Here is a 27727-nt window from a genome sequence, read left to right as displayed (position 1 = left end):
TAAATTTGCGTTGCAAAAGTGCAATCTTTGAAAGGAAATATGTGCTAGTGTAACTAAATCACATCATTAAACTGATATAAATGGTTGTAAGAGGCACAAGGTCTTACCTTTCTGGGAAAGCTTTCTCTTTCAAAAGGTGTATGGCTCAAAAGTAGAGAATGTGTGGAATCTAACAGGAGTTTCTGGTTTTGAAATTGGATCTTGGATGATTAAAGCCATAGTGCTGCTACTGTGTAGAATCAGCCTATTCAAAATAAATGAAGGATTGTGCTGTAATCTGGGGCGGGGGAGGAGTACAGAACTGTAATCCAAGTCAGTACATTCTATGAACAATGTAGTGCAAAAACTGTTGAAGCGAGAGGTGTTTCATTCAGTAGTGCTTTGTTTCAGCTACTTTAAGTCAAATGTCTTCATCTTTCAAAGACAGGCATATTGCAACTAATCCCATGGACGTTTTCTCCTTTAACTACCACCTGAATGGAAGCCCAGAAAAGTCAAGGGGAGCTTTTCCATATCAATTGCAGTAGGATTTATATCAGGCTCTTAAGCTATAAATTAGGCTTTTACTTTCAAGTCTATATAACTGGTGGACAGAAGTGAAGTAACGTAGCTAATAAGGCTGTTTCTTAAAGATTAGTAATGGTGAGATGAAGCTGCCCTTGATTCTGTTATTTAATCATGCTCTATTGGTTTGACACCCTGTAAAGATCAGAATATAGCTGTTGTTCTTGTATGTAAGCAGTGACTCAGAGACCAGTAGTACTGGTCATTGTCAACTGTGAAAAAGGAGAGAAAATCCACTTCTTTTTCTCTTACCACCTCTACCCTGCACCTTCTAATTCCTGTAACTAGAGATTGGTGTTCTTGTCCCTAAGAACAAACCTGTCCTTGTGATCACTATGACACCCGTATAAGCACCACAGAGCAGTAATGACTTGCCACTGCAGAGATCTCTATTTATAGAATCCCAGAATGGTCTGGGCTGGAAGGAACCTCTAGAGGTCATATGGTCCAGCCTCCCCTGCAGTTAGCAGGGACACCCCCACTAGAGCAGGTTACCCAGGGCCCCATCAAGCTTGGAACTGAATGTCTCCAGGGAAGGGGCCTCAACCACCTCCCTAGGCAACCTCTTCCAGTGTTCCACCACCCTCATAGTAAAGAACTTATTCCTAACGTCCAATCTAAATCTGCTCTTATGTATTGCTCCCGTAGTATTTATGCAATCATTGACCAATATTTCAGCTTCTAAAATGTGGTCTATTTGGGAACCTTCTGCATAGGAAGCTACTGGGCTTTTCATATATGAGGTGATTTTTATGACCCTCAAAAGGCAGGGAGAGCATTTATAATGCTTGAAAGAGTGAGAGCTGATACATATATATATGGCTTTTAAAGCTTGCTATCTTGGAACAAGAGTGAGAAGCAAAGACTCTGCCATTGAAAACTTCCTCCTGTACTTCAAAGGATTTCCAAGAGATTGTGGTCTATTTGAAATTCCGTACTTGGACAGAAGTGCATTTTGACTTATCTACAGTTAGTCAGAAGGTCAGACAGACAGAAAATCTTCCTCAGCTGACTGCTTGCTATGACTGTCATATCATTCCACAAAGAAGTTCTTTCCATTCTGTTAACATCTGATTAGAAGGCAGAAATATTTTAAGAAACGCTAAGCAGTTACACAGATGTCAACGTTACAGGTGAGCTAACTGGATAACACAGTGCAGATGTGAAAGCAGCTCCTCAAGGTAAAAATCTGCTCCCGGGGTTAGCATTGCATATATGTGTTAATGTTGTCCTGTGGTGTGGCAATAAAGAATTATTCTGGGATGAAAGTACATTTTGGTATGTCCTAGTTTGAACAGAAGCAGTAGCTAGGGACAGACTTGTCAAGAAATTAGAATGATTCTTCTCATATTTGGCATACATTGACTGCTGCATTACTCATAGCAGTACCCTTAATTTTGCTTAGTGAGCTTTAAACAATGTAACTCTTTAAGAGATTGCTATAGAGGGCAAACCTAATTTTGAAGATTAATCTCCTGTACCATGGAAAACCCTTTAAATACTGGAAAGAGCTGATACAGCACACATGCTTTGGATAGTTGGGAAAAGGTCTTGTGACTCTGGTGCAATCACTTCCAGTTTCATTCCCTTGCCAAACAGAAAAATGACACAAATTCAAGAAGAGATCCTCCTCCTAGTGGGTTCCTCCCATTTAGCTTCTGTTTGGAGCTGGTTTTGTAAGCTGATTAAGTCTTTCTTCCATGTGTTGTAGTTCTGAGGATCTAGGAGCAGGAATATAACATTTACAAGCTGTCGCAAACTTGTTACCATTAAAAAAGTTACACACCTAATACAAAACGGTGCTCTACAATAAATTTTTAACACAGCCTTGCCCTCTTTGGTTTGAGAATGCAGCGAGCCATAACTCTGCTGCTGCTTCTTCCCTTGGGAGACTCTTACATAACTGCTCAGCTGTTTCTCTTGCTGTTCTTCATATTAAACCAGAATTCTATTTTGCTTAATTATATCCTGGCACACCTAACTTTGCACACTGAGGTGCTTCAGATGAATCCACTCCTTTATAAAACTGGACTATGCAGCCTGTAGAAAGGGAAGTGCAGCAGCAGAGGCACTAACACAAGTTTTGTAAAGTTTCTTGAGACTCTGACAGTGCAAGTGAACAGGCTGAGATGTACCTGAGTCAGCAAACTGGCCCTCCAGCAGCAAAGCCTAAGCACACACTGGATCCACTAGGATAAGTGTAGTGAGGAAGTAAATGCCAGTGATTATTCCCCTCTAGTCAATGTTTGTGAGGCTGCCTCTGAAGTACTGTGTCCAGTTTCAGGCTCCACAGTACTGAAGTGAGATTGGCCATCTGAGGAAAGTGCTGTGAAGGGCCTCTAATATGGTGCAGGGACTGAAACACAGATGTACAGAGAGAGAATGAAGAAGATGTTTATCTGGCCTGGAGAAGAGAAAGCTAACAAGGCATCAAATTACTATCTCAGGTACTCAGTGAGAGGTTGTAGGGAAAACTAGACCCTTCTCACAGTTGCACAATGAGAGGGCAAGAGGTGGCAGTCACAAGTAGCAGTGAGGTAAATTCTCAGTGTAATGAAAAACATTTTCATAGTGACTCAATAAGCAATGGAACAGGCAGATGAGAGATTGTGGACTTCTCATCCCTGACCAATCAAGCCTTGACATTAGGTGCACACTGAAGAGAAGGTTTGATTAGACAACCTTCAGAGGTCCTTGCCCACCGAAACGATGATCCTTTTGTAGGATGAGTTGTGGGGCCTTATAATTTACAGGTTACACGTGGAAGCAAGGGAAGGCAAGACCCAAAATCCTACAGGCCATTAGTCTAAAACCAAAAGCATTGTTGAACTGTAACTGAAAGAATGGTAGGTAATTTTTATTGCAAATTGTAAGAATTGGCATTTTTTATCTCTGTATGGTCCCTTTCCCTTTACCCAATGTTTAAAATACATGCATGTATTGTGGATTTTATATTCCTCTGTTAGTAGAAAAGAACGTGGAAATAAAATTCATAAGGTAAACAACTGGTGCTATGTATCATTCACTGAATGCTCTAATAAATCTGGTGCATTGCAGGGTTCTAAAGTGATGATGGTCTTGCACTATATTTAGCATTTTGTGAATAAATGAAATAACTGGAAAAAAAACCCTAACAAATGAATGCATAGCATTAGAGTTTAATGCACACAGTGGAGATGTCATTGTGTACATTATATATTTGCAAGTCCGAGAATTCAGACAATTGTGTGGGATAGTATGAAAAGGGATGCAACTGGCATAATCGGTATGCACAGCTGGCTGAGAGTAGATGTTGACATCACTAAATAGAAGCACTTTACGTCAAACACTAAACTCTGTCCTTATTGCACCAAAGCTAAAAAAAAAAAGTACTGCATACAATAGTTTTGAAAAGAAAGCTAATTATGAATTCATAAGCATTTGTCATGGGTACATTACAGTTCTGAATGCAAACATTAGTACAGAAGTTGTATTGACAGGAAATGAGTTGGATTTTATTTCAATGTGTACAGAATATGCTTTTACATACTTTTTTTTCAAAGGCATTTATTCTCTTTATGAATTTTTTATGGATAAAATCTAGTGAAATATATTCTGATCCATTGCAGAAGTAGTTAGAAATTATTTTGATCTACCCACATAATTAAAACCTCTAAGTCTAATTGTGGGGAAAAAGTAGACTTCAATGATAGGAGCTGGGTAATTCTGATATTTTAATTCATGTCCTGCCAGCTGGCTGATACTGCGTATATCGCATACAATGAGTGGATGGTGGAGTCCAAAACTGAAGCACCGTGTGTCTCATTTTGGTTGTGCATCATTCAGTCATGTTCATTTCTATTGTTGAAAGCAGGTTTCATGGACTGTAGAGAGCATGTTCTGTCCCTGTGTGATTGCAGTATGCATCATGGAGCCTCTTTGTTTTGCTTAGTTCCTTACGCATTTGAATTTATTTCCACTAACAATTTTTTAAATCTTAGCATGCTCATGAAGTCTTCCAGTATGAATGACCTCTATGTTCAGGGGTACTTGAGAGGAACTCTGGTTTGTCTGGTACTGATGAGTTTGGTTTCAGCCTGTCCCAGGCTGCCTCTGCAATGTCACATCTGCCCTCTCTCAGTGCACGCTACCATTCCTGTAACTGTCCGTGCTGACTATTGTCAGTGTACCTAGTTAGTCTTAGGAAACTGCATTTGTGCTTATTACTACCTAAACCAGAGGGAAAAGAATCTCGTTTGTTCTGCATTAAAAGCTTGAGTGGGTCCTCAGAGGAAGCAAAGAGCCACATCACTAGAGATTTATTTGTTTTGTTTTTTTTAAGCAGGCATCTGTGGTAGACCCTACCTAGCCCTCTAGTACGGACAACCTCTTGCGTCCACATGGGCTCATGTCTGGTGGGTTTGGGATGTAGACTTTTATCAGATAGCTGGTAAACAATATTATAAAAGCTAAACCCCAGGTTTACCGTGCTTACTATCATTCTTCCACAAACACAGCAGAAGATTGTCTTCTTCTCACATTATGATGGGGTGGTAAGAAGCATCCTCCTCTTCCAGAAGAGTGTTGACAAAGAAACTGAACTAAATGCTTGTAGTCCCCTCTTATAGTACCTCCTGCTATGTTTGACTGGAATTTTTTCCACCTGTCTACTCCTCTGGTGTCTCAGGAGTGCAAAGAATGGAAATGCCTGAGGGTGCTGAGCATTAGCATTTCTGACCTGACAGAAAGCTCTCCCAAGGAGTTCTGCCTGTTGGAACAGCCTCTGAAGTTAAACTAACTCTCTAGATTTGGGAATGTAAAGGTTATTTGTAAATTCAGTTATGGTTTATGGAAAACTGATGTTCTCTCCTGATGTTTTTTAATCATCTGAGAAATATATTCTGAAAAACAAAAGGTTAATCTAGCCCCAGAATAACAAATAATATGTTGGAGCATATGGGAATATACCTTTACATTTGCACTTCTAAATGCATTTTGTGATTAAGAAAAGTTAACATAGTTGTAAGTAGAACTCTCCATGGGTACAAATGCATTTAAAAAAATTAGTATTTTATTCTTTATTCTCTAAGATGTGCAATAATGTTAAAAGCACATATTGGTGGTGCAATGATGAGACACATATGACAGCCCATACTAATGTTTTAGAAAGCTATATGAACTTCTCCAAAGCAGATTCTAGTTAAATGCTAGTCATGGTCAAATGCCATGTCCTTTGGGATTGCTTCCAAAGATTGAACATAGATCTTTCTCCCTTTTCCTGTAGCTGTTATTTTCCCCTGAAAACAAAAAAAAAGAGAAAAAATCAAGCTGGATACCTGCAATGGTTACACATCTAAATGAGTAAAGCTTTACCACTCATCTATTTTCATTGCTGTAAGTGGAAATTCTTGTGGTTTATTACTGTGCTTTCTTGTATCAAAGCCTAAAAACTGCTGGCTGCTCTACAGTCTCTTAGAGATGCATTCCAGCTACTTCTCAAAGTGTGTCACTCAAGTGGTAAAAATTCAACTGCTAGTTTGAAAATTTGGAAAAATGTAAGTACAATTCAATAGGATGATGTGTCAGAGAACAGAGAGCTTCAAGTACCCTGGGATTTCATTTTATACTTTGCTGGAAAAGCTGCAGTCTAAACTATATAAGAAATTGAATGGTTGTGATGAAAGCACTGAAAGGTAGAAGTTGTTGTAAATGATCATTAAAACAGAAGCTACATAGCAGCTTGTAGCTCTGGACACCCTTTGAAACAAAAAAATAAACTTGAGATCTTTATCCCCATCAAACCCAAAGCTCTGTTTCTCTTTTTCAGATTTGAACCATCTGACTAATCTTTGTCACTGCTGTATTCTGCTAAATTTACTGTTAGTCACTGAAAATAACACTTTCTTCCTTCTTCCTGCTCTCTTTGTTTATTCCTGTAGAAAAGCTTTGTAAGAAGCTTTGCAAGCAGATGTAAAGGTGTGGGGTTTTAACTGCAGTCCAATACTTCTTGAGTTAGTATCAGGCTAAGTCTGGCTGCTTTGTATGAATTTTCTCCCACATGGTGCTACTTACCTGTTCTGACAATAACATTCACTCTGTCTGCAGCCATGATAGTCTATTTGATATGTGTTATAGTGTTGTGCTTTGTCTTCAAAAACTGATCCTTTAGACTGTAAAGCAAAGGTACAAATAAGAATTAGGTTTGCTATACTGAAGCAATCCAGTAAAGGGAATATTTTTATTATCACCCTGCTTTTTTAACTCCTTGTTTTGCTCAGCCCTCAAAGTATTGGGGTGTATCTTACTGTTTCCCTTGCAGTTGCATGGTCTAGAAGGAAATGAATACATGGGGACATTGAATGAAAAATTTTAGCTCTTAGTTGTGGAGAAAAAACAGTTCACATAATTATAAGACATAATTTCAATCACTTGCCATCTTTTTGTTTCCCACATTATCAAATTGATATTTGATTGCAAGCAGATGTCTGAGTGTTTTAGTTTCTAATGCGTTCATCTTGTCCATCCAAACTGCAAAGCTAGGAAAGTAACAATGTCTGCAATGATGCAAATTGTTCTTATGCACCTAACAGCCTTCTGTGACATGAAGTGGCAAACCCGAATTTATCTGACATGGATGTACTTCATTCAAAAAACGTTGCCGTCCGACCTGGTTACTGTGAGTGTGGCATCTGGGTGTTTAGAAAATATAATTAGTTGATTAAAGAGCACCCAACTGCATTTGCTTAAACCTGTTACTGGTACTGCTAGCTGGAAGCAATGTTTCTAAAACACTTTTAAAAACACATTTCCCAAAACTTTATGGCATTATTGCTGCAGGGCTGTGCAGTGTGTGATTCCAGGTTGCTGTAAGGCAGTATTTTCTTTTCAACAGTCAGATCCATGTCAGGAATGTTCCCTTGGCTACCGTAGTTGTGCCTATGCCGCTTAACGGATAGTGACATTTTTGGTGGTGTCAAATGGTTCATGGGAAGAGCTGGAGAGCAGCTTTTTAGCAAGGAACCCGGGCTGAATTGTGAGCGCTCTTCTCAGTTACGGTCAGGGTCTGGGGCCCTTTTTTACTGGTCTAGACTGTCAGTTTCAAAGAGGAGACGTTTCTTGTTTGATTGTGTGAGTCTGTTTTACGTGAAGGTTCCAATATTCGTGAAACGGAGAGAAGTAACTTCAAAAGATAGCAGCAGCAGCACCTGGACTATGACATTGCTTACCCAGCTCAGGGATTATGCAGTCAGGCCTTCAGGACCTTGCTCATGCACACACAGCGTGTATCGAGTGTGTGGGGAACTCGTTCGGCTTTGACTAGTCTTCTGTACGAGTTTTCTCCCATGCGAGGCCGCGGCAGCGAGCTCCGCGGCGTGCCGGTGCCGAGCTGGGGAGCAGGGTTGCGGCGCGGAGCTTGTGGCGCGGGCCGGGTGGGCCGGAGGCGGCGGGCGCGGCCCCAGCAGCCGCCCCGTTACGCGCGGCCCCAGCAGCCGCCCCGTTACGCGCGGCCCTGTTTTCATGAATGAAATCCAATCGCCGCGCTAAAAATAGCGCGGGGCTGCAGACGTCACCGTGCGCGCGGCTCCCGCCGGCCCCGCCGCCCAAGTCAGAGCTGCGGGCCGCTAACCCGCCGCGGGGCCGGGCGGTCACAGCCGCCCCGGCGGCATGCGGCCGCGCTGCCCAGCAGGACTGGCTCCCGGCGCTGCCCTGCCGCTGTGAAGAGCCGCGGGAAGGGAGCGCGGCGGCGGCTGCCGCTCCCTCCCGTCCCACTACTCGTACCCCGTCCGACTGGCATCCCGCTCTCCCGGGTAGGTCCCGTATCGCCCGGGCGCAATCGTGCTTTGACCTGCCGGTGCGGCTGCGACTGAGAAGCCAGCTGAGGCGGCGAGCCAGGGGCTCCGCAGGGCGCGAGTGTCGGAGTTCTGCACCTGCCGTCCCTCGCAGGTGCCCGCCTGCCTCGTTGGGAGAGGAGAAGGTATCCTCCCCTCCCCCGGGGACAGAGGACTGAGTCCTTGAAGCAGATCTGTCTGGCTTCCAGCAAGGCCACAACATGCAAGGCAAAAATAGAGGGGTACATTGTATACGGGAAGCAGCAGCCTCCTGAGTGTAATTTACTAAGAACCTGAAGATTTTCTCTTTCTCCCTCTTTTCTTTCCTCATTTCTTTCACCTGCTTTGTCTGTGAAGTCTGTAGTGGGTTGCTGTGACAACAGCTGGAGGCTGCTGGGGGTCTTGAAGCACGCAGCTTATCAGATGTCTGCGTCCGGAGCTGTCTGGAGCCGTAGAAAGGGGCTGTAGAGACAAACAGCAGGAGGCTTTCATTTGTGAAGTCAGTCTTTCGTGGATATTGTGGCATCCAACATCTGGAGCAAAGAGAAAGCGGTCACTGGACAGACTGAGGCAGACTAGTCAGAAAGACTCGAGTTGCCTTCTGTTGGTCAGGGCACCATTCAGGCTTCTGAAGGCAGCAATATACTTGTTTCTAAGATTATAAAAACGCCTTTGAAGCTCTGCATACATCCTCATCGAGAGTAAGAAAGTGATGCCAGAATATTCTCAATGAGTTTGTTCACCCTTGTTTTGTGTACTATTCCAGGACACGACTAACTCAAAGCCAGTGTTCAGCTTGAGCTATAATAAAACCTGAGGTGGATATCAGTTTGGTCACTGTGCTCATGGAGAGTTCTTAAGCTCCTGGGCTTTCTAGGCAAAAGTAATGCATGTGGGGAGAAAACTGTTACCGAAGGACGTAAAACAGTCATGATACAAGTGCTCAGTGTAAGTAGTGGCTGAATGGCATGTGTGTCTGTGTGTGTACAGGCTGCATTTCAGTCTTGGGAGTCCTAGTAAAGGATAACAGAACAGTTTACTTTCTTCTCAATCATTTTCTGAGGTCCTCCCCCACTAAGTTATGCCTTTCTTTTATATGCAGGTTGGATTTCCCTGTCTTGGGTATACAGAATCTATATACTATGAACAAGAAAAAAATAGCTTGGTGAGTTCAATATTTGTGCTAGTGACATAATACTTAAGGAGCATCAGATGTGTAGAAGTACTTTTATCTAAGAAGAAATAAACATCAATTTTAGTTCTGGGAAGCTTTCTAAAACTCCTGCCATTTTAAAACTCCAAGCTTCACAAATGCTGTAGAGCATTAGGCTGAGGGGAAGAGGCAGTCACTTGACCTGTAAATCCCAGTGTTTGATTCTTTCCTAATGCATTTTATTTGCTGGAAAAATGCTTAAGTCCTGCGTCCAGATGTTACTCTGTGCTAGACATGAAAGGACAGAGAAACCTTGATGTAGGAGAAACAGGAAGTGCTTCACATGGTCCTCCCTTGCTCCCATCTGTCCTGCCAGGAGAGTGTGTAAGTGTAGAATGAAGTATATATTTGAAATGTAAGGGAAAAGAAATGCTGAGCAGTCTGTGCTAGTGCAGCAGACTTGCAAAGCAGCTCTTAGCAAGGCTTGTTAGGCTGGCGTGGAGGTACCTTTGGTTCATCAAGGAGCTCAAAATTTCATTCTGAGGGAGTGGTGACATCATGCGTGAGCTAGAATTGGTGCAGCCTGTAGGAGATGTGAGAGTTGGGCCCTTTTGTTGCTGAGGGTGGGTTCATGAAATAAAAATGTGTATTCCCTTTGGTTCCCATCCAACACCATTCTAGTTTTCCTCTCCTTTCTCTGACTTGAAAGACAGAAGATAGCAATTTCTCTTTTCTTGTTGAATTTCCTTTTATTTTAATTCACAAATGAGTCTCTGTGGCACTAGACGTTATAAGTAAAATCCATATCTACTGTCTTCCTGTGCCACTAATGTCACTGGATTTGCATTTGAGACATAAATGCAAAACTTGGCCCAAGATCTGAAAATAGCACTTATGTGAAATCTGCCAGTATGGAGTATTTACTATTCTAGTCAGTGTATAGGTCTTCTGGGGTTTTTACCTGCTCTCATTATAAAGTCTCATTCTCATTGTGTAGTTTCCTTGTAGCAGTCACTTGTGGGAGAGAGTAAGATAACATATAATGTCTTTTTGACATCACTGATTAACAGAGAGAAGGATATATGAGAAATGTCACATAAAGTTCAAGAAACAAGAGCCTGATTCTGTCTTTTAGAAGGAAAACAAGCATGAAAAGTAAATTCAACAGCTCTCTTCAACACTGCTCAGAATAGTGTCCCTACCAAAGAGTGCATACAATGTCAGCACCTGTCTTTATAAATGGGTAAAATGAGTAACAACCTATGCTACAGTATCAGCAGTTTAGTACTGTACGAGCTTCTGATGCCCTTTATTACATAAGAAAACAAAATGAGGCATTTCATGGAGTTTATTACCATGAAACCCTGTAGTGTTAAACTTTTCCAGTGACCCTTCTCCCTTTAAGCTTGACTTTTCTTATCCGAGATACTGTCAAGTGTCACAGCCACCAACTGTAACTTTGCCTCACTTGTGTTCATTCAAATAACAAACCAGAAGCTAGAGCATCTGATGTTCATTTATGTTAGTGAGTTGTGTGATGCAGTAGCAAGGGATTTGGGGCTGAGAAATTTGGTGTGGAGGACCCAAGACTCACACTGCACACATTTCAGACACAAAGGGTGTTGCTTCAGATTACCTTTAATCTGGTCATATGCGCTGAATGATTGTTTATTAGTGTTGAGGACCACATTTTTCATTTGACATTCATCTGAAAAGAATTCAGTTTGTGCACTCCATGTCTGCACCTGATGGTAAACTTGATCTGAACTAAAATGCTAGTACAGGTGCAGCCTTAATCTGCTTGTGCAGCATAATCTTTTATTGCAGAAGGAGGACTAATCTAAAGATTCATTGCACAGTGGCATTTTCATAGATTCCTGCTTTATGAAGTACCAGTTGTTTGGTGATGGTTATCATCATCAATGACTGTTTTCTGTTCTTCAGTTACTTGGTTCTCAGCCACTTTGATAAAAGTCAGTCACAGTTAATTTCAGTTTGTGATGGTATGACAGATTGTGACCCACAGCAGTGCCACATCTTGGCCACTGTCTAGTCCCCTGTGTCAGATGTGCTCATCCCTGATGAATGGAAAGAACAGTCAGTTATGGCCACATCTTTCTGGAATACTAACAAAAACTATGTGCCAAGCCAAAGTGTGAGCCTTAAATCAGTCATGTGCCAGATATGGATTATTTCCAGGAGTGGGTCTAGTGTCGTCACCCTTCCTTACATCTCTCTGCACAGCAAGAAAGAAAAAAAAACAAACAAAAAGAAGCACGAAGGATTGTCCTGTGTTGTGGCCTGTTCTTGGGGTAGATTCTGAAGAATTGGTGAAGATAGGAGTGGCAATGTTGCAGGCTTTCCCACCATCCCACCACTCATCTCAGATTCTCACACACCTGTTTCTGAAACTGTTAAGTGTCCTTCATCTGCTGTATGGATTAATTTCAAGAGAGATGATGTCATCAGAAAGTATATAACAAGGTACATCACAGGTCAAAATAATAATGTAAAATGCTCATTGTAATCAGCTTGATGATTTCTGCCCTTAGAACTTTTCAGAAAAGTGATATTGTTCAAGTCTAATGCTGAGATTTGCCTTTGCATCTCTGTTCTCGTAAACTGTGAGTTTAACACAAGGACAAGTTCTTGTAGGCTGCACGTTTTCAGCAGGCTCCAGAGAATCATTCGTTGTACCTAAAACTGTGTGTTTTCATGCTCAGCTTCAGGGCAGTCTGTTTTATACAGTAATGTAGGAAGAATTTATATTTTGCTAGTATCTCTGATTCTAGGTCATCTGAGGAATTGGGTCGTAATTCTTAAGGTGTTTTATCATCACAGAGACAGACTCAGCTCAACAAAGGGTTCTAATAGCTAGCATTTAGAAACAAACACATCTGGAGCCAAACGTGTTGAGAAAGAGCAGACTGTCAGGCTTTTGATACAACAAGCCATGCATTATTGTTCCCTGTTTCTATGGTTTCTGCAAAGTCTGCGGCAGTGATTTGACTGAGAGATTTTCTAGGTAAACACAGAGATACCTGTTCTGTTTTCAACTTTACATCTTCCTTAGAGGCTGCTCCTTTCATTTCTTTGATGTGGCATCACCAGGTTTTTTTCTCCATTTTAAACTTGAGGGATATAGCGGAGATTATGCAGCTGAATGGAGGCTTCTGAGAATGTATTTCTTCCAGCAGGTTGTGCAAAGTGAGGGGTAGCATCTAGTATTAAATCTGATGCTTGCTGACCAAAAACTGTCATGAAAGAAGCTGGCTCAGGCAAGCCAAGTGAAATGTGTCATGAATGACAACCTCAGTACTTACCTTCTCCAGCTGTAGCAAATGTAAGCAGTGTCTAGTGGCATTTGTTTCTTTGCTGATATTATCTCTAAGATAAAACATCCCAGCTATTCTGGAACAGCTGAAAAAGGTTCTGTCCTTGTGGATGATAAAGGCATTCCTGCTGACCTACACTCTCATTTTGTGGCAGCAGCAGCTAGAGTTATCTTATTCATCACTTCATCCAACAAAGCAACGTTTTCGTCTGCTACCCTTCCCTTTCTGCTTCTGGTAAATCCAAGGGTCTCATGTTTTAGAAGAGGTTAACTTTAGAATGTAAAGGCTTTTCTCTATTTCTGATCACTGGATGTATCTGTTGTTTTCTGTCAATGGGCTTGGTAAGGCAAGTAGTTGATAAACTCCAGAGTTAATTTTTATTTTCTACCTCCCATGTCAATCTGTTCATTTTCAGTCTTTCCATGTGAACTGCCAGAACTTTAAATAATGTAGCAGGGCAATGTCTCTTCATCCTGGCTGAGAATCCACCCTGATATGCCTCATACCCATCTTTGTCCTCTGGTGACCGAGTAATCTGATGCCACCTTGAGTCTTTACCCTTTATCACCAGCTGGTTCCTTGATGCTGACAAGGAATAGTTTTTCCTTTTAAAATGATCTCCTTGATGCCCACCTGCAATTTAATGAAATACTAATATTAATTTATAGCTTATGAAAAATGTTTTGTGTCAATAAGTGCTGTAGTTTATCTGTTACTTGATACCATCTTGTGATTTATTTCACAAACATACTTTTTTGAGCCCTAAATTTGTTGATTAAATTGAGCCAAATCACAAACCTGCCTCTGAGCCCTTAAATGTTCCCCTAATCAGAGCTGTCTGTGAATTCTAAGCTCTTGAACAACTGAACAGTAAACTTCTTTTTCTCCTAGCATGTATGTGTTAATATAATTGTGTCAGAACAAATGGTAGGTTACATACTGAGAATGAGTATTTCACAGGCTTGTTCTGGCCCATGTGCTCTTTGGCCCTTGCAAGCGTGCTGGTGCCTTGGGATTCTGCAGTGTTAAGGTAGTGACTGAAGAATTTGGCATTTTGCATCTCCTTTTTCAGTTTCCATGGTTGCATGCAGTAATTTTGCTACATGGAGATGGAGGTAAGAGAATTGCATGGTCTTTTAGATTTTTTTTTTATACTCCTTTTGATGTGTTATTGTGTAATGGCTCTCTGAAGGAGTTGCTCCAAGACTATACTCAAAAATGCATCTTCAGAACAGACTGAAATATGGAGTACCTAAAAATGCTCTTTCATGTAGTTGTAAATGAGTATAGCTGTCAGGGATAAGTGTTGATGGGCTTATCACCTTACTGGTGACCTGATTTTTTTCATTTACACCATTCATATATTCATATTAAGTAGTGTTAGATTCTGGTATCTCTTTCCATTAGATTCCTTTGTTAAATTGTGGTATTATAGTTGAGGTTGAAAACCTGTTTGACCTCCTAGTTTGTATATTTGGTCAGATTACTTTGGGAAAGGTTTACTAATTATTTTTTCCATAGAATAACTTAAACATCCTTAGATATTGTCACTCTGAATCTAAAGATGAATAGTTTGTTCTTAACACATGAACTGCTTGTTTTTATGCTACGAAGTGCTACCTCAGTCTTAGAGGAAGTGTTTACTCGGCTAAGAAGTAAATGCCTGCTGGATCACTCCGTTATCACTGATTGATGTAGGTCACAGGATCACAGGATGTTAGGGGTCAGAAGGGATCTCTGGAGGTCTTTGAGTCCAACCCCCCCTGCCAGAGCAGGACCTAGCACAAGTCACACAGGAACACATCCATACAGGTCTTGAGGGTCTCCAGAGAAGGAGACTCCACAACCTCTCTGGGGAGCCTGATCCAGTGCCCTGTGACTCTTACAATAAAGTTCTTCCTCATGTTGAGGATGGAACTTCCTGTGCTGTAGTTTACATCCATTGCCCCTTGTCCTATCACAGAGCATGCAAAGAGGCTGTCCCTTCCTTCTTGACACCTAGCCCTCAAATATTTATATACATTTATTAGATCCCCTCTCAGTCTTCTCCTGTCCAGACTAAAAAGCCCCAAGTCTCTCAGCCTTTCCTCATAAGGCACATGCTCCAGTGCATTAATCATCCTTGTAGCCCTCCATAGGACTCTTGGGTAGATCCCTGTCCCTCTTGAACTGGAGAGCACAAAACTGGATGTGATACTCCAGGTGGTGCCATGCCAGGGCAGACTAGAGGAGCAGGAGAACCTCCCTCAATCTGCTGGACACACTTTTCGTAATGCACCCCAGGATCCCATTGGCCTTCTTGGCCACAAGGGCAGATGGCTGTCCCATGGATAACTTGTCCACTACGACTCCCAGGTCCTCCACAGGGTTGCTCTCTAGCAGATCACCTCCTAACCTGTACTGGTGCAGTTTATTATTCCTTCCCAGGTGCAGGACTTTGCACTTACCTTTCTTAAACCTCATTAGATTCCTATTTGCCCAGCTTTCTGGTCTGTCCAAGTCTTACTGAATGGCTGCACAGCCTTCAGATGTATCAACCAAGCCTCCCAGTTGATATCTAAGATGCTCTTAGTGATTTGTTTGTGGTGTTTTGCTGAAAAAGGTTGATAATTAGCTACTGCTTTTAGGGGGAAAAAAAATCATGGTTATGTTTTGTATATGCTGAGGGATGATTTAAAAAAATGTGGACATTTCAAAATGGGCAGTGACATTCATAGTTGTGAATACAAACACTGTTGAGTTTGGATCTTCAGCCACTTTCTAGCAGAGAAAAATGTAATTGTAGCTTTAACTATATTAAAATGCATTCTTAGGACAAGTTCATGGTTAGAATCTAGTGTATATGAACATACATTAATATAGAGAAAGAAAGATAAGTGAGTCTGTTGTGTTTAACCAGTGGACTAGGTAACCAAGTGGTATGCTTCATCCCACATAGTTCAGAAAATATCTCTAGAAAGGCAGTGTTTCACTACTGGGGCTGGCTAGTCAGAAGGATCCACATGCTATGGCAACCACAAGTGTTTTTTAGTGACAATAATAACAACTCATTTAGCAACAATGGAAAACTAAACCAAAAGCCAAGCACCCTTGAGCAATTTGAGGTGAAGCAACAGAGAAACTAAAGTATCCATAACCATCTGTAAACTATGGTTCAGAACAGAAACTTGATACTTCTTTGGGAATAAATCAGCTTTATTTGGAATATTTCTTTTCTGATAACCAAGTAAAATAATGAAATGGCTTTATCTTAGACCTTGAGCCTACTCACGTCTCATGATTTATGACTGTCTGCCTCCTCTTTGACTGTGAAAAATCACAGGTGACAATGTAAAAATAGAAACACTCTTGAGAGATTTCTGAGATCCTGTGTTATTCTTGCAGGTATCTTGTTTTCATTTCCATCCATGTGATTTTTTTTCTTGAGAACTGGATTAAGCAGCTGAATCTTTCACTTTTTACTTTTGGAAACAGTCATATTTGATCAGATTTTTCCACTAGTAGATTTTTTGCTATTTCTCATTTGATGGCCTTTCTTTCTCTAGATTTTTTGGGTGTCCCCTCTGAGACTGCTCACACTTCTAATAACTCACCTCTTTACCCTGTTTTGTTTTGATGTTAAACCAAGCTATTGAGTGTTATAGACTGGCTCTAGCAAGCTTTTCATTAGTCTTGGAATGAAATGCTGGTTTATTTATTTAATATATGCTGGTTTGCTCTTGTCTAACCAGTTTTGTTTCAGTCCCAGTTGGTTTTCCCAAATGTTATGAGACTTTCAGAGATCAAATCTAGTTGGTTGTTTTTTATTTAAGTTTTGTAAATTCATGTTTATAGTTTTTAATCAGTGTGATTATGTAATAGCGTTAGCACAAACTTAACGTAGAGGCTACCTTAAAAAAATAACTGGCTGTATTTTTGAGATCTTGTACCCATTCCTGTCTTTAATCATTCCAGTAGCCAGAATGATTCTGTCTACATTTGTGAGCACTTAATCCACACATTTTGGTAATATTTATCCTGTAATATGTTGTTAGATTCTGTTTATATCTGAGATGTCTAAATATCCATTCAGGCTTTGGTTTGTCAGTCTCTTCAGAAACCATTTCTGGTTTAATCCCTTTCAAAAAACTAGTGACTAATGTTTAAATGATCTGCATTTTAAACACAGACATGCTGTATATATACTGCAATGGATTTAAGAACTTTCCTTAACATAACAACAAAGCTCTAGCTTTGTTTTTATTCCAGTTTATTTTAATCTGTCCTATGCAGCATTGAGTCACGCTAAAAATATCACAGTATTATTAGGATTGGATGAGACCTCACAGATCATCAAGTCCAACCCTTTACCACAGAGCTCAAGGCTCCATGGCACCAAGTGCCACGTCCAATCTTGCCTTGAACAGCTCCAGGGACGGCGACTCCACCACCTCCCCGGGCAGCCCATTCCAGTGTCCAATGACTCTCTCAGTGAAGAACTTTCTCCTCACCTCGAGCCTAAATCTCCCCTGGCGCAGGCTGAGGCTGTGTCCTCTCGTTCTGGTGCTGGCCACCTGAGAGAAGACAGCAACCTCCTCCCGGCCACAACCACCCCTCAGGTAGTTGTAGACAGCAATAAGGTCACCCCTGAGCCTCATTAGACTGCCACTGATCTACAACAGGGCACTTGGACAGGCCATGTTTGAGTTCTGTGATAACTTTTGCTTTAATGAAGTTAGTAAGTATATTGGAAATCTAAAAAAAAAAAAAGAAATAAAATTTTTATTTCCATATATTTCTTTTCTAGTATTCTCAAATACATGCATTGGTTTATCTTGATACATTTGATTAGGTTTGCGTTTGATTTCAAACTCACTTCGTTATCCTCTTAGAAATTTCAGACTCTGTACTTAATAAATATTTTGTAACTGACTGAAGTCCATGTTTGCAAAACCACCATTTAAGACCTCATGAAAAATTTTTACATCAGATTGTTATAAAAAACTGCAGCTAATCTGTGTAACAGCATTTTAATGGAATATTGGAAGAAAAAATGGTTGGGCAATTGGTTTAAAACCAACCAGACACACTGGCTAGCCATACTCCTTCATTTTGTTTTCCAGCCTTGTAAACATTTCTACATTCCATCTGTAATGTCTAGTCCACACATTAATAAGATATGAAGTAATTGAAAACCACATATTATGTCAGGCGAGTTGCTGTTTATTCTCAGACTTGAAATGTAGCAATTTTAGACCACATACCCAAACCTTTTGGGGCTTTGCTACACATTCAGTGTTCTGCCTTTGAGACTGTGGTGTCTGAATATGTCTCTGTGATGTGGGAAAACCAAAACACATAATGGTTTTATACTTTTATTTATAGCATGACTACATTTTTGATGGATGTGCAAGAAGAAAGAGAAATTACCTCTCATTTCTCTTCTTGTATTTGGACTCTTGTATTTGATGATCTGTGAGGTCTCTTCCAACCCTGATGATACTGTGATACTGTGACTCTTGGAGGTGGTACAGAGGCTGTGGGCCATCCTGGTTATCAGGCTTGTGGATGCTTACATCCAATAAGTAACAGTGATTGGATTGCAAACAGGTAGCTGGGCTTCTCTGTAGCTTTTCAGAATGCTGTTGCAACTCAGTTGAAGGGATAAAGGCAGTATCTTAATAGCTTTGTTTCCATAGCAGCTAAAACATCTGTGCTGACACAGCAGGTTAATATCACAAGGCCATTAGGGTTTACAGATACACAAAGTGCACTGGGTTGGAAGGGACTCTCAAAGGTCATCTTGTCCAATTCCTCTGCAGTCAGGAGGGACACCTCCAACTAGATCAGGCTGCCCAGCACCACACCATCTGACCTTGAATGTCTCCATGGACAGGACCTCCATCACATCTCTGGGCAACCTGTTCTAGTATTTTATGGTAAAGATCTTCCTCCTGATGCACAACCTAAATCTACCATGCATGAGTAACCATTGCACCTCGTCCTATGATCACAAGCCATTCTAAACAGTCATTCCCCAGCCTTCTTGAAGGTCCCCTTCAGATACTGGAATGTAGTTATAGAGCAAAGCTCTAGTTTTGCAAATGTGTGCTTAGGGAAGGTTCTTCAATATGAAGGGATGAGACTGGAATAGTTGCCCAGGGAGGCTGTGGATGCCTCCTTGCTGGAAGTGTTCAAGACCAGGTTGGATGAGGCCTTGAGCAACTAAGTCCAGTTTAGAGGTGTACTTGCCTATGGTGGGGAGGTTGGAGGAGATGATCCCTAAGGTCCCTTCCAAACTAAGCCATTCTATGATACTCATGCCAGGATGAGGAATTTCTGGGCCCACAGTTCAGTGTAGGAGAACTCTCTGAAACATGTTCTGACGTGCTAGTCCGTGCTGTAGCATTTCCAGAATCTTCAGTGGCTGTGAAAATTTATCAATGTGGCACAGCAGTGGCATAAACTCACCTTTGTGCATTGTCTGTGCGGTCCTAACTCTTCCCAGCCACGTGTAAATAGATGATAATTGTACCTTAGCCAATATCCCTATTGGCATAATAGCTATTCTTTAGAGTAATTTTAAATAAATGGCTTACATTGAGTTCTGACAGTGACTTTTGTTTCTTGGTTTGCATCACTTCAAATGATGAAACAATGCTGTTAAAAATAGTGGTTTAGTAATTACTAAGCATACTTTTTCTCAAGTCAGATCATGGTGCCTCTGACAGTGAAAAGTGGACATGAAAACAGCTTGTATCTATTATTTTAAACAGCCTGGCAGTTAATATATATTCTATATTTATGTGCAAATGAGATGGGAATATCAAAAAAGAGTACTAAACCAAATAATTTGGGGTTTGTGTCTTGTAGTGCTTTCTTCTCAGGAAAAAGGACACCATCAGTCTAGATGATGACCTGTGTTTTGTCAGTGAAATTGCTGTAGTTTTCCTTCCTGAAGAAATCATCAGACAAGCCTTCCTGAACACATTTGTGCCTTGCATTTCCCCTTTTCTCCCTCCTCTATTATTATTCCCTGGTAGATACCAAATTGCTCAGGAGACTGCCAGACACTGGCAAACCAAAATCAGATCTATCAAACTATGACCCCATTTTCTTTTATAGGAAAGCAACAGGCTGTGCTGAACATGCAGGAGTTAGTTTTAGATTTTCAAATATCCATTTTTCCAGTTTATGTTTGTATGCAGACATTTATTAAATATGTTGTCACAGCATATTTAGGTAAATATTTTCAGTAATAGCTTTTCATAAGGATAGTATCTTCGAAAAGATATTCCTCTTTGCTTTCCATTGTCACATGGAAAAGAATTAGTGGCTATTGTTAAATACATTAGCAAGTTCCTGATAGGTTTTTTGTTTTCATTTTAGTCCATGATTTGCACAACCTTTCTCTCTGGAAAATAAGAGTGCATGATACATGCAGGATATAATGGGAAATGTGGTTTGTAGAAAACAGTCTCTGGAGTTGTCTTACATGTTGATTTTATTATGTGCATATAACTAAAACCATCTTGTGTGGCTTCCTGTTAGAAATGCTGTTTAGACAGCCCTCAATCACATCCTGAGTGGGCAAGGTTACAGAAGGCAGGTTTACACTGGTATTCTTCAGGTTAAATCCAATAATGCCCAGTCTTTTCTCCTTCTTGGCATAAAAAATATTAGCAAGAAGTAAGTTTGTGCAAACTGTCCTTGTTTCACCAAGATCTGTCTTCTGCAAACAGGCTTTTGTTTACAGAAACCAAAGTGAAAATAGCATGTGAAAAGCATAAACCCACTGTGGCCAAAATAGTTGTGTATTTGCATAACTGTGTGGTATTTAAAGGAAAGCTAGCTTACTTTGGGCCACTTTACTACAAGCTTTTCCTTAAGACTTTGTCCTCTTGAGGCAGCTTTCAAGAAGTGGAGTTAGAAGGCTCTGATTTTAGATAGCATCGGCATTGCACAGTAGTAGAAAAAAGTTTAATTGTCTTGTTACAGTTTCTGATAAATGGACACTGACATGGACTACGAAAGACCCAACGTTGAAACTATCAAGTGTGTGGTGGTTGGAGATAATGCAGTGGGGAAAACTCGTCTAATTTGTGCAAGAGCGTGCAATACAACCTTGACTCAGTATCAGCTGCTGGCAACTCACGTACCAACTGTCTGGGCCATTGATCAGTACCGTGTCTGCCAAGAGGTAAGGATGCAGCAGTGAGCTCGCAAGTGCTTTATGCACAGTCTGTACAGCATCCATTGCCTGATATTCATCTCACCGAGTCTCTCATTCCAAAGTATTTTTTTCTGTCAGACCTATATGTAGGGAGATGCATATTCTGCTTGTTTCATAAAGTAGGGCATTTACTGCAAGCTGTGTACACTTGACATAGTGTGTTTTGAGACTTCTTGTGGGGCAAAATAGAAATGTCCATGTTTGATGGTGGGAAAGAGAATGCTTTTTGTCTTCCATTCTAGGTCCTTGAACGCTCAAGAGATGTTGTGGATGAAGTGAGTGTTTCTCTCAGGCTGTGGGATACATTTGGGGACCACCACAAAGACAGACGCTTTGCTTATGGAAGGTAAATGAATCCAAGGCAAATTTTAAATACTTGTGGTAAAATTTTAAGGCAGGAAAAAAATCTTCAAATCTTAATTTTCAAAAGCAAGGACTTAAAAGCAATCAAGGGTATTCATATTCCTGCCTACTCCAAAGAGGATTATCTGTTGCAAGGATTAAAAAGATATAAATATTTTAAAAGCAGCGTAGTTTTACTACACTGCATTTCCTTGAACAGCCTGCTAAGCTCTGTCAACAACTGTTGTCCTATTTCACATTTTAAAGAACATACCCCCAAATCAGATTGTAGTTTTAAAGAATTGAACATCAGCAGTCCCTGTAATCAGTGTATGCTATAATTGTCTAACAAGCAGCTAAGATGATGTTGGGAAACATCACTCTTACCCAATTAAATAATTATACAGTGAGAGCAGAGCCGATTTCATGAAAGGTGAGGTTCTTTGGTACGTTTTTACTTAAAGCTGAGTAAAGGGAAGATTTTTTTTTCCCCTCTGTATATCAAGTGTCTGCTAGTGCATCACTTAAATCTGGAAATTCTAAAAAGAAACTAAAATTAATTTGATCTAGTTTTTCCCAGCACATGTAATGTAACTTCAACATCATTTCAACAAGAACTGAAGCCAGTGATAGTCGTCCTGGTTAGTTTAAGGTAAAGAGGTTTAGCCTTGTGGCAGTACAGAGAGCAGAACAGCTGAGTAACAGATACTTGAATACACATCTAATGACAACAGATTACCTGTACTGGACAAATACTGAGGTGAAGATGAATTTTGGACCTACATTTTTATAACTGATATTTGAGTGGGGTCTCAGACCTCACACATTTTTACACTTTCTTGAGCTTTTTGTATCCTTTTCATACTTGCTTCACTTCAAACTCCTGTAGAAGGACATGGATTTTTTTCTGTCTGGGAATGTCCTCTGTTAGAATGTCTGTTGCAGCTCTGGATTCTGTGTTCCCAAAATACACTGTCTTACTTTTTTCTTTCTCTCTGCACTTCCCAATGAAATAAGTGACTTTGAAGGATGACTCTCTTTTCTGTTCTCTACTCCTTGGAACCAATGGAGAGGGTTCTGTTTGTTGAATCCATCAGTTAGATTTTCACTTTTGTGTGGCAGTTTGTACAGACTTTCCTTTGTATGCAGCATTGTGTCATTATGTTTTCATAGTCATGAATTACCTTAAATTTTGTGTCAGTAACTAAAGCAGCAACATACCTGTACTACACAGTCTGTACAACTTGTGAATAAGCTTTGTGAGTGATGGAAGTTACAGACTTTGAGATAATACTGACCCTAATATTTGGTGCTACTTGAACGTATGAGTAGATATTGTTTTACTTGTTGGCAGAATATACTTCAATAAATATGGATATAACTTAGTGTTTCCACTAACTGTTCCTCCTTGATGTAGCTTTCTGATATTCTGCAACAGATACTGTGTTACTGAGAAGATTACTGGAGATTAGGAGAACAAAATCAGACATGTTCTGAACTCTGATCCCACATTTGCTGACAAGATGGGAGAGGAGGGAAACAACATACTTAGATTCTAATCCTTCAAACATCAAGGAGGATGTGAATAACTTCAGAGCTTGTAGGATTAAGCATATAACAGCACTTCGTTTGTGATACTAGCAGAGCTGAACCTGTGTAGAATCAAGTTTGCTATACCCTGGTTAACTTAAAAGGGCTGCTCTGGAACCATGCTGTTCTGTTTATGTGTTTTCTGCAAGTCTGACAACGCAGGAAGTAACTATAAACTCTAAAAAACCTTTTATAAATAAAAGTTAATTATAGAATTTTCTATTTGTAAGCACTGACTGGGTTCTTCCCTGTTTTGGAAGGTATTTATATTTTATTGAAACCCAGCTGCTGAGTGTTTTATTTATTTTAGTATTTTAAAAATAGATTTCTATATTGAATATTCCTGGTTTACACAATTAATTTTAAATCACCTCTGTAGGTTGAAATACAGTCTCCTTATAGCTGAGTCAAGTCTTGCAGTACAGTGAAAGGCATATTTTATGGCAAGCTGCTCAAGGTACACCTACAAGTGCCCTGTGGTTTTGATTGTATGAAGGACAACATTTTTCTGCTCTCAGAATTTTTAAGTGTATGCCCCTTGTGCAGGGGAAGGTTTATTTCAATGAAATGCTCATCCAGTTGTCCTAAACGTGGTGTAAGAAGAGCTGGCAGATCATTAATTCACTTGCTGCTCATTGGAAAAGATTGTTCCATGGAGTTCTACAAAACGTTACATAAATAGATTATGCTATAAATGACAGGGCGGAGAGTTAATAGGACTTGCAGCAAAGATAAATCCTTCCTAATTCTTTCTTTTTCATGCTTAGAAACAGGAAACGAGACTGAAAAAAATATGTGGTTTCCACTATTTTTGTGTAACAGAAAGTGAGGTTGGAAGAACTAATATTTTTCTGCTGTCCTTTAAAATGGAAGTATGGAGAGTGAGAGCTAGCTTGCATTTGGCTGTGTGGGGTTTAGTTTAATAATCACAATCTTCTGGGAGCTCTGGGAAACAGTGCTTGACAGTTTATGGGAGGGAGAGGGATATGTAGCTGTAGGGACGTGCAGAAGGGTTTGCTGCAGTTTTATAGTGTTACATGTTAGGGTTTTTCCTTCAGTATGTGCTTTAGTTTTGTAAGTATCCTATTCAGTTCAGCTTTGGCACTATGTGATGCCAGGCATTTCTTGATATTGACCCACTGGCTTTGGTTTGATGCAAAATCATTCCAAAATGCTGTGAAATGACAGGGTCTTTGTTATGATTAGTGTATTGATTTCCAGCTCCTGGCCACCTCGGTGGTGTTTTCATAGAATCATAGAATCAACCAGGCTGGAAAAGACCTCGAAGATCATCCAGTACAACCTATCCAACCAACATCATCCAGTCCAGCCCTATCAAATCAACTAGACCAGGGGTCCTCAAACTTTTTAAACAAGGGGCCAGTTCACTGTCCCTCAGACACTGTTGGGGGACGGACTGTAGTTTGGTTCCAGCCCAGTCCTGGCAGGTGCTTGGGGGCTGCAGAGGCCGATGAGCGGATTCAGTGGCAGGAAGTGGCTGCTTGGTTTTCCTCCCAACCCCTGGCGGTGGGGGGAGTGGGAGGGTTCTGTAAATACTGGCAGGCCGATTGAGGACCCTGGGGGGCTGTATCCAGCCCACAGGCCTTAGTTTGAGGACCCCTGAACTAGACCATGTCACTAAGTGCCTCATCCAGGCTTTTCTTGAACACCTCTGGGGACAGCCACTCCACTACCTCTCTGGGCAGCCCATTCCAATGGCAAATCACTATATGTGAAGAACTTCCTCCTAATATCAAGCCCACACCTCCTGCGGCCCAACTTGTGTCCCCTTGTTCTGTTGCTGGTTGCCTGGGAGAAGTGACCAACTCCCACCTCGCAGCAATCTCCCTTCAGGTAGTTGTAGACAGCAATGAGGTCACCCCTGAGCCTCCTCTTCTCCACGCTAAACACCTCCAGCTCCCTCAGCCTCTCCTCATAGGGCTTGTGTTCCAAACCCCTCACATTTTGTTCTCAAAGCCTGCAAATAAGGTGGTAAGTTCACGTAAAGCTCCATTTCTTGTTATGCACCAGTCTCCTTGGGAGGCACAAAACTGCATATAAAAACATGAAAACATCCGAATTTACATTACAGCGTGTCAGGATTTGCTATCCTCTATCCCCCTGTCCAGTTTGGGTTTACATAAGAGTGTCAGCATACTACTGTGTTCAAACTAATTCTAAAAGCAAAGTGGAAAAAAGACTGGCATGTACTTTCTTTGGTTTTGCATCTTTTTCTTTCAGTTCAAACCGCTTAACTACAACTTGATTTAATGTCCTGTGTATCCTGGTTTTCACATGCAGCTCTAATATGTGTAAACATGGCTGCAGATCTGCAAAGAGTTAATTCAGTCCCAATCAAATATTTGTTCTAAATACCATGGATGTGGTATGTCAACTAATGCAGCCAGGATGATTTATTTGCTTGCAACTTAAATATGAGTTGCAGACCAAACAAAATCCATTCATACATCATGAACAGTAAACATCTTTTTCCTTGTGGCTACACATGTGGATGGGATTTGCTGTGAGACTGCTGACAGAGCATCTTTAAATGTTTAGAGTATTTCCTCTGTGAGTGCATTTCATAAGCCTTGTAGGTATTGTATGTACACAAGGGAATATGTGCATTTGTCTTTTTCTGCATGATTACAGTTCCCTTACCAGTCCTATGGAATGAAATCCATAGAAATACACCCTCTGAGTGCTTCTGAAAAGGGGCCATGAGAATAGGAGTTTATTACTGATAGTTGAAGACTTCCAACGGTCTCTCTAGAGTTTAGAGTTAGGCTGGACATTGGGAAAAAATTCTACACAGAAAGAGTGATCACCCTTTGGAATGGGCTGCCCAGGGTGGTGGTGGAGTCATCATCCCTGGAGGTGTTTAAAAGTTTTTTTTATACTCAGTTGATGGGCAAGTATATACTTTATATATCTAAACCGTGAAATTAATGCAGATCTGTTACTGGTGCCACATTGGGAGTAGAAAGGGGTTGCCATAAAAGTGCTGTTTGGACTCTTTCATCCTTCCAGAAGTTACGTGCCAAATGCCTGGTAGTCAGGTCTGAGTCTCCTCTTGTATGCATAATCTATCTATAATAGAGAATAGACATGTAGTGCTTTAAGCCTTCCTTGACTAGAGTGAAAAAGAATGTATCATGATAAGTACATAATGTTCCATTTTCACTTGTTTGCCAAACTCTCTGGCTGGATGGAAAGAGGTCATTTGGGCACTATCTTGTGGTGTAGCATAATATTTTGGAAATAATAAACCTGTGAAGTAACTTTCCATCATAGTCTTGATCTTAGTGAACTATTTCTTTGTGAGTAAGTACTAGGTCAATTTCTTAAGCTGTTTTCTACTCCAAGGCTATCAGGATCTCAGTCTAGATTTCTTCATATGCACATCAGAATATGAAAACCACTCTGCATAACAAAATACATCTATTATAAAATGGAGCTCTTACCAGTAACTTTGTGATGCCAATTAAATTGCCTGTTAAATTTTCTGGACTTTTTAGTAAAATAGGAGGAGAGAGTGGTTTTACTAATAGCCCACAGAAAGCAGAAAATATGGAAGTCTGTACTTTCTCATCAGAGAAAGAGATGCTTGTATCTTCTGTTTATGTCCAGTTTTTGTGTCTTTTGTGACTTCAGAAGTCACTCTCACAGTGACTTATTCTGAATGCAAAACAAACCCTATCCTTCTTCCATTTCATCTGAGCTTTACCTTCCACTTTTTCCTGTGGCTTCCTGTCTGTTCTTCATCAGTATTTATACTGAATTTGGGGACCTTGCTTTGGATCTTCCTTGTCTTTTCTCCTCTTTTCCATCCTTACATCCCTCCTCTCCCTGAAATATTTTTTTTCTAAACATGTTCCTTCAAATTATGTTCTTTCAAGTTCAGTGTTTTTCTTATTGATCATCAGTTCCTGTTTTTTTTAGAGGATGGCACCAGGAGTAAAGAAAGGATTTGCCTCTTCTGCCATTTATTCTTCTGCAGTGCTTTTGATGAAAGTTAGTTTGCTCTTTGTAGAGGTGGTATATATAGTTCTCATCTGTAAGTTGCATCCTTAGAATTATGGAGAATAGACCCCAAAAGTCCATCTTCCTCTGTGTTTCTGGTGTCCTGTTGTTTCTCAGTTTATTTCTCATTAATGTTATTTTCTGACATCTCACATAATTTTTAGCTATATTTTTAGTCCCTTTATATGATGCTGTGAGTTTTAGTGTTTACTCCAGGTTGATCAGACATGTTTCAATTATTCCTGTAATGGCTCTTGCTCTATCCTTTTCCTTCACCCTTCTCTATTGACCTGGTGTTCAGGCTTTGTCTTACTCATATATTTGCAGCTTTGCATGTAGTATGCAGAATATTTCAATATTTTAGTATCTAGAATTCTCTTGATAATAGATTTTTTTTGTTCCTGTGTTAGAAATTTTGGATCTGAGATCTCAGCTCCAGGGAAGGGAAAAAGGCCTATTGGTGTGCGATGGTGGATATGTATACTGCAAACATACCAGATTCCAAAGAGAGGTTTGCTGACAAAATTTAACCCAGAATCATGCTAGGGTGTCTTACAAGAAGCCTGTCTCAAATGCAAAGCTATGTGTAGCACCAAGATGCAATTTTTCATAAGTAAATACTGGAATAGTTGAATTTACTTCTGATAGCCATCGATAAAATGAACTAAATTCCAATTCTCTGTAAGCAATTCTTTAAATT

At 40.4% G+C, this 27727-nt stretch overlaps 1 protein-coding gene across 4 annotated transcripts in view; it reads left to right on the top strand.

The window, feature by feature from the left end:
* The window catches only part of RHOBTB1 (Rho related BTB domain containing 1), a 57277-nt gene that overhangs the window by 8752 nt on the left and 20798 nt on the right, over positions 1-27727 (top strand). Inside the window, exons 3-5 of one of the 4 annotated variants that reach the window (XM_064145177.1) lie at positions 9475-9537; positions 20838-21039; positions 21315-21418. In XM_064145177.1, the coding sequence (XP_064001247.1) occupies positions 20848-21039; positions 21315-21418 (296 nt within the window). In that variant the 5' untranslated portion in view covers positions 9475-9537; positions 20838-20847. Of the gene's footprint in view, positions 1-9474; positions 9538-13903; positions 13976-20837; positions 21040-21314; positions 21419-27727 lie in introns of those variants that run through there. The other 3 variants (XM_064145179.1, XM_064145178.1, XM_064145180.1) reach the window with 3 other exon arrangements.

The sequence above is a fragment of the Pogoniulus pusillus genome, chromosome 6 (assembly GCF_015220805.1).
Source record: "Pogoniulus pusillus isolate bPogPus1 chromosome 6, bPogPus1.pri, whole genome shotgun sequence".
Classification (NCBI taxonomy): domain Eukaryota; kingdom Metazoa; phylum Chordata; class Aves; order Piciformes; family Lybiidae; genus Pogoniulus; species Pogoniulus pusillus.
This window is presented reverse-complemented; position numbering and strand designations above follow the sequence as displayed.